At 44.1% G+C, this 12074-nt stretch overlaps 1 protein-coding gene across 7 annotated transcripts in view; it reads right to left on the bottom strand.

Moving 5' to 3' along the window:
• Nucleotides 1-12074, bottom strand: part of LOC130274181 (cingulin-like) — a 419288-nt gene that overhangs the window by 291071 nt on the left and 116143 nt on the right. For all 7 annotated transcript variants that reach the window (XM_056522196.1, XM_056522193.1, XM_056522192.1 and 4 more), the window contains 2 exons: nt 4839-5069; nt 2302-2424 (listed from right to left, as the gene is read on the bottom strand). In XM_056522196.1, the coding sequence (XP_056378171.1) occupies nt 2302-2424; nt 4839-5069 (354 nt within the window). The remainder of the gene's footprint in view (nt 1-2301; nt 2425-4838; nt 5070-12074) is intronic.

Genomic DNA, 12074 nt, shown 5'->3' with positions numbered 1-12074 from the left:
TGTCACCCCAGTAGTAAGGTGATTACATGAGGAGGAGGTTTGTTACAGTGTGTCACCCCAGTAGTAAGGTGGTTAGATGAGGATGAGGTTTGTTACAGTGTGTCACCCCAGTAGTAAGGTGGTTAGATGAGGATGAGGTTTGTTACAGTGTGTCACCCCAGTAGTAAGGAGATAACATGAGGAGGAGGTTTGTTACAGTGTGTCACCCCAGTAGTAAGGAGATAACATGAGGAGGAGGTTTGTTTCAGTGTGTCACCCCAGCAGTAAGGTGGTTACATGAGGAGGAGGTTTGTAACAGTGTGTCACCTCAGTAGTAAGGTGTGGCGTGTCAAAGGGCAGAGCCAATGGATGGAGTCAAGGGGACGCATAATAAGCTTTAGCCTAGGGTGGGAAAAATCCTTGCACCAGCCCTGAATCCAACTGCCTGATCCTTCTCTCCCCGACATTATTTGGGATAGTTAAAAGATCACAATGGTTGACCAGTCACACTAGAATAGGTGGGTTCAGCCAACAATAATCTAATGTGTATAAACAGAGGGGTATTCAGGCAGTTGTACATTGATATCAAATCTGTAAAAGAGGAGGGGAATCATGAGAATGTTTAGATTTTTTAGATTGCAATCCCATCCACACTTAGCCTTGTGCCGCACAGAGCTGGGCAAGATGATGAAAACCATAGTTGCTTCTGACCACTGTTGACTTTACTAGATGTTACTTTTTTTTTAGCTTGAAAAACTTTTTATATATGCCGCTACAGGTATAACAGCAACTAAACTATACTAGACTAAAACATGGCCTATACTGTAGATTGTGTGGACACAAACAAAACACTAAACATAAAACAAGATCAAATAACAACCAAAAACTGACCAATAGCCAGTTAGTCTGCTTTTTAGCCTTTTTCTGTTTTTGGTCTGTGTTTTGGTTAGTTTTTTCAGCCGTTGTTTGGGGCACAAAACAGCCAAATTATGTTACAGCTAAAAAAAATGGCCAAATTACTGTGTGTGAACATAGCCTAAAGATGAATATACAACAGTAATTTCTGCAACTATACTATATATACATCTGAAATCTCACTATTTAGATAAACAAAACAGATTTTCAGCTGCAGATATTTCTGCAACAAATCTGCCACAGGTGAACTCACCTTAAAGGGGTACTCCGCCCCTAGACATCTTATCCCCTATCCAAAGAATAGGGGAAAAGATGCCTGAATGAGGTGGTTCCGTCGCTGGGGACCCCTGGAATCTCGGCTGCAGCACCCCTCTGTTATTACTGCACAGAGCAAACTCGCTCTGTGCGTAATGACCGGCGATACACTGGCCGGAGCAGCGTGACGTCATTGCTCCGCCCCTCGTGACGCCAGGGCCCACCCCCTCAATACAAGTGCCACGCCCCCTCCCATAGACTTGCATTAAGGGGGCGGGTCATGATGTCACGAGGGGCGGAGATGTGACGTGACAATGCTCCGGCCCCTGTATCGCCGGTCATTACGCACAGAGCGAGTTTGCTCTGTGCAGTAATGACAGCGGGGTGCTGCAGCCGAGATCTCGGGGGTCCCCAGCGGCAGGACCCCAGCGATCAGACATCTTATCCCCTATCCTTTGGATAGGGGATAAGATGTCTAGGGGCGGAGTACCCCTTTAAAGTTGCACCATGAGGCAGTCTGACAGATGCAACTGTGTGTAGTGCCGACCAGTAAAGTTAGGCTATGTTCACAAGATGGAATTGCGCAGCAGCAGATTTCAACAAGAATTTGCTGCACTGTTCACATGGCAGAATTTTCGCGCCAGAAACATCTGCATGAAAACATATTGCCGTCTATGAGACAGCATATTTCCGAGCGGTCCTAGCACCGGCATGTTCTGCAGGCACTCCGCTTTCAGTGGAATATCCATGTAAACATAGCCTTAGAGCAGTGTTTCTCAACCAGGGTGCCTCCAGCTGCTGCAAAAATACAATTCACAGCATGCCCGGACAGCCGAAGGCTGTCCGGGCATGCTGGGAGTTGTAGTTTTGTAACTGCTGTAGGCACCCTGGTTGGGAAACACTGCCTTAGAGGAATAGGAGAGGAGGGTCAGCTCCATTTTAATACCCAAAGAGGTTATCTGGTCTCTCATCTGTTCCAAAATACATAAAAAATTTGACAGAGAAAACTACGGTAGTCACACAGGTGATCTTCTGAGATTCTACATAGTGGAATACCACCTTTAAATAGCGGAGGATTTTTTTCATCAGTAAAAGGAAATATAGATTTTAGTTTACTGTGGGTCTGATCTATATATAACATATAATGCTCACTTTTTGGCACCCCTGTAGTTCTAAAGATTGTGCTTCATAATCTTCATTTGAGTGACTGTGAGTTGACTTGTACTCCTTCAATTTAGAAGAAATGTTATTTATGTCATTTTGGCTCTTAAAGATCTGGAAAAAAAAAATAAAGAAAAGATTCTATTCAACGACAAAAAACGATTACCAAGGTAATTTCACCTCTAGTATACAACGATCAACCATAACATTAAAACTACTGAAAGATAAGTAAAAACATTGATTATCTGTCTAGGGGTGGTGTACAATAGGCAGAAAGTCAACAGTCAGATCTTGTAGTTGCAGTGTTGGAAGAAGGTAAAATGGGCAAGTGTAAGGCTAGGTTCACACTACGGAATTTCCACCTGCAACTCCTCTTTGAAATTGCAGGCGGAAATTCCGCTTGCTAAAATGTATAGTGTAGTGAATGGTATTCTGTTCACAAATTCACACTTCGGAATTTGTGAAGCAGAATTTCTGAACGGAAAATCCACTTGGAAATTTCCGCCTGAAGAATGGCGTTGCTCTTTCTTCAGGCGGAAATCCGCGTTAAACACAATGCAGTCTATTGGAGACTGCAGTGTCCGTGCGGTCCTAGCGCCGACTGATTCAGTCAGCACTGGCCACACTCGGAATCTCCGGGCGGAAATTTGGGCTCACAAGGGCCAAATAGTGATGGCTGAAGAACCAAGTTTGAGCATCTCGAAAATGCAGATCTTGTGGGTTGTTCCTGGTATACAGTGGCTAGCCCCTACCAACAGTGGTCCAAGGTGGGACAACATGTCAACCGGTGACAAGATCATGGGTGCAGAAGGCTCAGTGATCTGTATCAGAAAAAAAGGTTAGCCTGTCTGGTCTGATCCTACAGGAAAGTTATTATAGTACAAACTGCTAAAAAAATTAATTATTAATTAATTAATTATTGCTATTCTAACCGTCTGGTATACCAAAGACAAGCACTCTATAAGGGCTCGTTCACATGGGTGGATATATTTGTGGGTTTCTCTCTGTTTGTTAGAAAGGGGGTAGGCTCTCCGCAGCGGTAGGCAGCAGATTTGGGGCTGCAGAATTTCTGCTGTAGAAAATCCACTGCAGACCCTACTGACTTCATTGGGGTTTGCGGTGGATCTTTAGCAGTGGAAAATCTGCAGCGGAGAGCCACGGAGAGCCCACCCCCTTTCAAACACGCAGTGGGAAACCCGCAAATAAATCCGCTCGTGTAAACGAGCCCTTAAAGGGGTATTCCAGGAAAAAACTTTTTTATATATATCAACTGGCTCCAGAAAGTTAGACAGATTTGTAAATTACTTCTATTAAAAAATCTTAATCCTTTCAGTACTTATGAGCTTCTGAAGTTAAGGTTGTTCTTTTCTGTCTAAATCCTCTCTGATGACACCTGTCTCGGGAAATGCCCAGTTTAGAACAGGTTAGCTATGGGAATTTGCTTCTAAACTGGGCGTTTCACAAGACAGGTGTCATCAGAGAGGACTTAGACAGAAAAGAACAACCTTAACTTCAGAAGCTCATAAGTACTATTTGGGTGGCGACCACGGGACAGGAGTATCGTGACGTCCGGACTCTACCCCCCCGTGACGTCACGATACTCCGGCCCGTGGTTGCCACCCCCCGCCACCATGTGACGTCACCCCCCGCTCCCGCTATGCAAGTCTATGGGAGGGGGCGTCATGCCCCCTCCCATAGACTTGCATAGCGGGGGTGGGGGGTGACATCACACGGGAGCGGAGATGTGACCGCGGCGCGCAGCTCAAACAGGTGGATTGCGAATACAGATTGCGGGGGTCCCCAGCGGCGGCACCCCCGTGGTGAGACATCTTATCCCCTATCCTTTGGATAGGGGATAAGAAGTCTCAAGGCCGGAGTACCCCTTTAAGTGTGCAATTTAGGCAACAGTCTAAGGCTGGGTTCACACTACGTTTTGTCCCATACGGGAGCGCATACGGCAGGAGGGAGCTAAAACCTCGCGCTCCCGTATGTGACCGTATGCGCTCCCGTATGTCATTCACTTCAATGAGCCGACCGGAGTGAAACGTTCGGTCCGGTCGGCTCATTTTTGCGCCGTATGCGCTTTTACAACCGGACCTAAAACCGTGGTTGACCACGGTTTTAGGTCCGGTTGTAAAAGCGCATACGGCGCAAAAATGAGCCGACCGGACCGAACGTTTCACTCCGGTCGGCTCATTGAAGTGAATGGCATACGGGAGCGCATACGGTGACATACGGGAGCGCGAGGTTTTAGCTCCCTCCTGCCGTATGCGCTCCCGTATGGGACAAAACGTAGTGTGAACCCAGCCTAACACAGAGCACGACATAAGCCATTTTCTTGCCCTTACAAAAACATCTAAATACCAGGACTCCTGTGAGAACAAATATCACTCTGTAGCCTCGGGTTATAAAAGAGTTACATGTAAAAGTACCTTAAAAACAGATTTAGGAAAAGAAAAAGGTGAAAAGCTTTATAACTTTAGTAACAATAATAAGGACATTTTGATAAATGTAACAAAGTTCTGTACCTGCTCTTGAAGGATCTCAAGCTTTTCTTTCAATGCTTCCACCTGCTGCTCATACTGCTGGCACTGCTCTTTGTTCAATTTAACATGGTCCTTAGAGGAATGTAACTCTCCAGTTAACTGGTTAATCAGGTGTTCAAGGGCTTCTACCTGGTCACCCTTTTCCTTACACTGACGTTGCAGAATCAATACTTCAGCTTCCAGGCTCTTAATTATTTCCTTTTTGTTGGTGATCTAGCAAAAGTTGGAAAAGGAAGACACAAAATTACTGATCCTTCTGTCCCAGCATCCTGTCTGATATCTAGCACACTTTCTAATAGAATTGCAGTAAAAATTCCAATAAGCCTGAACTAAATTACTGGATGGTGGAAAGTCAATGTTGGGTCAGATTGGCTTCTGTATAATATGACAAATCTGTTGTATTTTGCCTTTATGACCTTAAATACGGTAATTATTCTGTTTTAGACAATTCATCATACTAGTTATCTTTGTACAAATCTCTGAATGGCATTGCATGGCAGTCATCCTACTTCTTAAAGTGTACTTGTTGCTAACAAAAACTTTATATAATGTAGATAATACTATTATATGTATATTTGTAATATACATTGGTTAAAAAAATTTGTATATTTTTCTCCCTACACCTATTGTCTGCTTGTTTCCCCTCACTTCCTGTATTTGGACTCTTCATAGAGACACACAGGCAAAAGCTGCAGGGACAGCATTTTGTTCACCCAAAAATATACAAATATTTTAATCAATGTGTATTACAAATATACATATAAAATATGAACAACAAGAAAAAACGTGGTCTCAAATGGCAGGAAATGCTCAACCCCAAATGCAGTTGTGCATTTATACTGGGGGAGCAGATCCTGCCCTTGTGATCCGTTGCTAGGGGCGATCCCCAGCATAAAATGCATACAATGGGGGATGCCTGCAGCAGACTACAAGTGCCACGATGGCATCCTACAACAGATGAAAGGTGTGGCTGTGTAACATATAGAATAATATATAAATTTAGGTGCACTACTGTGGTAGATATGGACAGTGACATTGGCTAACCATCAAAATGATGTTAAAATTGAGACATTAGCCAGTATATCCTGTGGCAGTGTGGCAAGGAAAGGGTGTATTTCCCTTGCTAAGGCTGGGTTCACACCACGTTGTGCTGATATGTGTAGTCAGTGACCAGACGGTCTAGGACTTTATTTTGTTCCTGTTTATGTTTTGTTTTACCTGCAACCTGTGGAAATAAAGCTGGCGAGGAGCCAAACTTGTATGAGGAACTGTGGTCTGTGGTGTTACTGTGAGGAACGTGTCCCGTGGCAAGTGACCAGGACGATCCCAGAGCTAATGCCCAAGGAGGAATCCTTATATGAATTATTCGAATTGTTACACATCCACACCTTTCATCTGGTGTAGGACGCCATTGTGGCACTTGTAGTCTGCTGCAGGCATCCCCCATTGTATGCATTTTATGATGGGAATTGCCCTTAGCAACGGACCCCAAAGGCAGGATCTGCTCCCCCCAGCATTAATGCACAACTGGATTTGGGGTTGAGCACCTCCAGCCATTTGAGACCACATTTTTTTCTTGCTGTTCAAACATTATACTTGAAGGTGTATAAACTCCAAATCTAATGCACCTTAATCACTATTATAGGCAGCATTTTGGTGCACCTGTGAGGCTGGCAACATATCAGCCAACTTGGGTGGGGCTCATAACCTTCCTCCCACTGTATGTGTGCTTAGCCACACTAGAGTGAACTGGGATCAGGCTGTGAGTGTGACCTAATGTTGCCGTAATTGCCCACTGGCCCCTGGTTTTGCCCACACGGCACAGGTAGGTTAGTGTTAGGTCCCGTGCCACTTAAGAAACCTTGGTGTTGGTGTGTGGGCTCAGGTATGCCCTTCATATAAGGATATACTGGCTAATGTCTCAATTTTAACATCATTTTGAGGGTTCGTCTTATGTTACTGTCTACACCTACCACAGAAGTGCACCTGAATTCATGTATTATACATATAATAGTATTATCTACATCAAAAGTTTTTGTTGTCACAGGTACACTTCAAGTCACTCGAATAAAGAACCATGGTTTGCATCCACTAACTATGGTCAGATGAAGCACGTCCTCTGTTGGCGTCCCTCTCCCACAATGCTGAGCTATTGGTTTTGTATTAACGCACAATAAATGTTTCACTGTTCCTGTGACAAGTTGGGTGAGTGTCATTCTTAAACATTCTTTTGTTTGCAACCACTAATTATGATTACCGACCAAAATAGCATCAGCCCATAATCCTAAACATAAAGATTGAACAGAAAAGCAGATTTAAACAGTTCAGTCATGAATTTATTTACATGCATTTTGTAGTAGCTCAGATCAGTGTTGGCCCACCAGATTAAATTAGGCTAGAGGTTTGAGATCTGTTTAAAACGGATCCATTCATGAAGATCAACGGATCCTAGTAAAAACTGATAAACTAATGAAAAAGGAACACTCCTCCATTAGATTACAGCTTCTTGTCTATGGATGCATAGTTCTTTAGTCCGGTCAAAAAACGTGCAACTGAATGGATGCAAACTGAAATAAACTGATACGGTAACGGACCCATGAAAATCATAAGTATTTCCATTTCTATGATGTCTGAATAAATCAGATTAGCAAAAACAAACTGGAGAACATACACTGTCAATCCAGCTAAATTCTGAAAGTCTGTCCTCCATCTATACATAAGAGAGGCATTATAAATTACGATATTTCATGCTGAAAACGCCCCCCTCGGCTTATACTCGAGTTAACAAAAAAACGCTTCTGGCTTAGCTGTGAGGGGATGGGCCAGGCCATCCATCTTCGGCCATCTATGCTGCAGGGACCGTCCGGTGGGGAGGGTTAGTCGTTCCGGGCTGTCCATCTTCATTGGGAGGCCCTCTTCTCCGCTCCAGGCCGGCCCCGAACTAGTGACGCTGCATTGACGTCACAGACGTCTGCTGCACACGGACGTCCCTGCGCATCGTCGTCAACGCAACATCACTAGTTTGTGGCCGGCCCGGAGCGGAGAAGAGGGCCTCCCGGTGAAGATGGACAGCCTGGAATGACTAACCCTCCCCACCGGACGGTCCCTGCAGCATGGATGGCCAAAGATGGACGGCCCGGACCAGCTCACCCTTCCTTCCCACCAAGAAAGCAACAACGGGGGAGGTGAATAGAAAACAAAAGGGGTGGGTCTGGATGATGACGAAGGGATTGACAGGTGGTGATGATGAAGACGGGGGGGATCATGACGGGGTGATGATGACAGGGTGATGATGATGAGGGTGATAATGACGGGGGTGTTAGTGACGGGGGTCTGGATGATGACAGGGGGGATGATGACATGGGGGGGGATGATAAATTTCCCTCCCTAGGCTTATAGTCGAGTCAATAACTTTTCCTAGGCTTTTGGGGTGAAATTAGGGGCCTCAGCTTATATTCGGAACGGCTAATACTCAAAGTATATACGATATATACACAAGTGCCATCTTTTTGAGTCTCATTGGTGGGAGCACTACATCGCAGAGCCAACTGGTAAACAGCAATGATGTCATGAGAAAGGGTGGCCAGTTGCCAAGCATATGCTCTTCACTCCCAGTGGCCTATTTATTACAGAAAATATACCTCTGAACCCTGCTGAAAGTAATAAGTATCTTTCCATTAGTTAAAGGGGTACTCCGTTGGAAAACTTTTTTTTTTTTTTTTAATCAACTGGTGCCAGAAAGTTAAACAGATTTGTAAATTACGTCTATTAAAAAATCTTAATCCTTCTAGTACTTATTAGCTGCTGAATACTACAAATGAAATTATTTTCCTTTTGGAACACAAAGCTCTCTGCTGACATCATGACCACAGTGCTCTCTGCTGACATCTCTGTCCATTTTAGGAACTGTCCAAAGCAGCATATGTTTGCTATGGGGATTTTCTCCCACTCTGGACAGTTCTTAAAATGGACAGAGATGTCAGCAGAGAGCACTGTGCTCATGAGGTCAGCAGAGAGCTCTGTGTTCCAAAAAGAAAATAATTTCCTCTGTGGTATTCAGCAGCTAATAAGTACTAGAAGGATTAAGATTGTTCAATAGAAGTGATTTACAAATCTGTTAACTTTCTGGCACCAGTTGATAAAAAAAAAAAAAAAAAAGGTTTCCACAGGAGAATCCCTTTAAAGGGGTTTTCAAGGATAAGAAAAACAGAGCCAGTTTAGTAAAAAAAAAAAAAAAAAAAAAAAAAAAAACAGCATCAAGCCTGTGGCATAGCAAGGGCCCCCATGGTGGGGTGAGGGGTTAGGCAATCTACATAGGGGCCCCCAGCTGGCCCGAATATAAAAATCCCCCCCCCCCCTTTTTTTTTCTTGTTCTCAAAGCCCTATTCTTCTTCCCCGGCGGGGACACTGCGGTGGGAACAATAGCACAGATGAATATTATAAAATATAATTTTTATTTTCCCTCCCTGGGACTTACTGGATGCTGTAGGACCTGTGGGTAAAGGACCTGTGATGATGTCACTATTGTGTGACCAGGCAGAGCTCAGCCATTCATGATGAATTGTGTGTGCAGAAATCAGTAAGGAGATTACATGAGGAGGTTTGTTACAGTGTGTCACCCCAGTAGTAAGGTGATTACATGAGGAAGAGGTTTCTTACAGTGTGTCACCCCAATAGTAAGGATATTACATGAGGAGGAGGTTTGTTACAGTGTGTCAACCCAGTAGTAAGATTACATGAGGAGGAGGTTTCTTACAGTGAGTCACCCCAGTAGTAAGGAGATTACATGAGAAGGTTTGTTACAGTGTGTCACCCCAGTAGTAAGGATATTACATGAGGAGGAGGTTTGTTACAGTGAGTCAGCCCAGTAGTAAGGAGATTACATGAGAAGGTTTGTTACATTGTGTCACCCCAGTAGTAAGGTGGGGTGTGCCAAAGGGTGCAGTCCAGGGGCCTAGGGTGCACATGCTCTGGGATGGGGATGCTGCAGCTCCCCATATCTCTGGGTGATTTTCCCTGGTCCCCCAGCAAAATGATGGAGAAAAAGCAGGTGCGGCACTGCTGAGCATGGAGCCTGGATCCAAAGAGGCATACTCAGCTTCAGGTATTGCACTCCTTCCCCTCTACACCTCTTTGTCACCCCTGTACACCCCTCAGTCACCCCTTAACAACATAGCACGTAAATGTACGTCCTACACATGACACGGGCACCGGAACGGCGCTTGCATTATGCGCGGCAGGTCCTGGCTGCTATCAGCAGCCAGGGACCTGCCGGTAATGGCGGACATCAGCGATGGCACTGATGTCTGCCATTAACTCCTTAGATGCCGTGATCAATAGAGATCACGGCATCTGCGGCAATGTGGTCGTTAAATTGGACAATCCAATCATCCAGCATGGCGGACGGAGGTCCCCTCACCTGCCTCCGTCTCCTGGGGTTTTCTGCTCTGGTCTGAGATCGAGCAGACCAGAGCAGATGATCGCCGATAACACTGATCAGTGCTATGTCCTATGCATAGCACTGAATAGTATTACCAATCAAATGATTGCTATAAATAATCTCCTAAGTGTATAAAAAAAAAAAACTTTAAAAATATTTGAAAAATCCCTTCCCTTAAAGGAGAAATGCGGCAGAAATCTTAAGCTCCCCTGTACCCAGACTGCAAAAACAAAAAAAACGTATTTTAACTCACCTTCCTACGTTCCCCCGTTGCTCCGAGATCGGCATACCGTTCCTCCAGCGCTGCTCAGCTCCATGCTTCTTAGGCTCGAAACGTGACACTGCGGACAGAGTATCGCTGGCCACAGCGATGTCCCACCTCGGCCCGTGATAGGCTGAGTGGACTGTTATGTAAGGAGCTTGGGCAGTAGGGAGAAGGCGGGGCCCGGGCTCCTTACATGACAGTGTTACATCACCGGCTGAGGCGGGACATCGCTGCGGCTGTCGATACGCTGACCGCAGTGTCACGTTCCGAGCCTATGAAGCATGGAGCTGAGCAGCATCGGAGGAATGGTACGCTGATCTCGCAGTAACAGGGGAATGCAGGAAGGTGAGTTAAAAGTTTTGTTTTTTTTTCAGGCCAGGCACAGGGAAACTTAAAAGGTTTCTGCCGCATTTCTCCTTTAATTAAAATGTAAATTGTCCAATTTTCCCCATTTACACCCGAAAAGCGTAAAAAAAACTTTATAAACCTATTTGGTATCACCGCGTGCGTAAATGTCTGAACTATCAAAATATAATGATGATGATCTCGTACGATGAACGGCATAAACGTAAAAAAAAATGTCCAAAATTGTCCAAAATTTTGGGTCACATCATATTCACAGCTTTTTTTTTTAGAAAAAACAAATATTATATCCCATATATGCAATCGTAGTACCAATAAAAACTGCAGATCAAGGCACAAAAAACTAGCCCACATACATCCCCGTATACAAAAAAAATAAGAAGGTTATAGGTGGTCAAAAGAGATCAGCTTTAAACATTTGGTAAAATAAAAAGGTGTCATTACAAAATACAAATTGTCAGACAAAAACAAGCCCTTATATGGGTCTGTGGTTGGAAATATAAAAAAGTTATGATTTTTAGAATGCGAGGAGGAAAAAAACGAAAATGTTAAAATAAAATGTCTTGTGTCCTTAAAGGGGTACTCTGCCCCTAGATATCTTATCCCCTATCCAAAGGATATAATTGGCCGCACATCCATGGGCCCATTGCTCCCCTAGGCCCTTCCTCCCCATCTCCCCGTTCTATCCTTTAGTAAACATATTTGGACCTGTCGGCTTGGTAAGTCTCCAGATTGGTGGAGCATTTTTTTTGACAAGCATAAGTTGCTTTCACAAATACATCATATCTATATCAGAGTTATATTGGAAATGATAGTCCAAACACTATTTTAATATATTTTTGTTGTGGGTAACCACATTTGATTGGTTGGTACATTTTTGTTTTTGGTTTTAGTGGAAACAAATAAAAGTTACATTTTAGTGTCTTTCTGTGATTCGAATACACACAAAGGGAATAGACGTGTATAGCAAAACATGTGTTACTGCAATCATTTTCTGTGAGAAATACTTCATTTTATTCAAAAATTTTCTGGGGTGTCAACATTTACAACCATGACTGTAAATATAATATCACTGCTTTGTGTCTGGCCACAAAAGATGTAAGGGGTGATGAACAGCATTGCCTCTTAACTCCTTGGCTGACTTGGCAGA

This window comes from Hyla sarda, chromosome 5 (assembly GCF_029499605.1).
Source record: "Hyla sarda isolate aHylSar1 chromosome 5, aHylSar1.hap1, whole genome shotgun sequence".
In the NCBI taxonomy this organism is placed as follows: domain Eukaryota; kingdom Metazoa; phylum Chordata; class Amphibia; order Anura; family Hylidae; genus Hyla; species Hyla sarda.
Note: the sequence above shows the minus strand (reverse complement) of the source record. Positions and strands in the feature narration are given on the sequence as shown.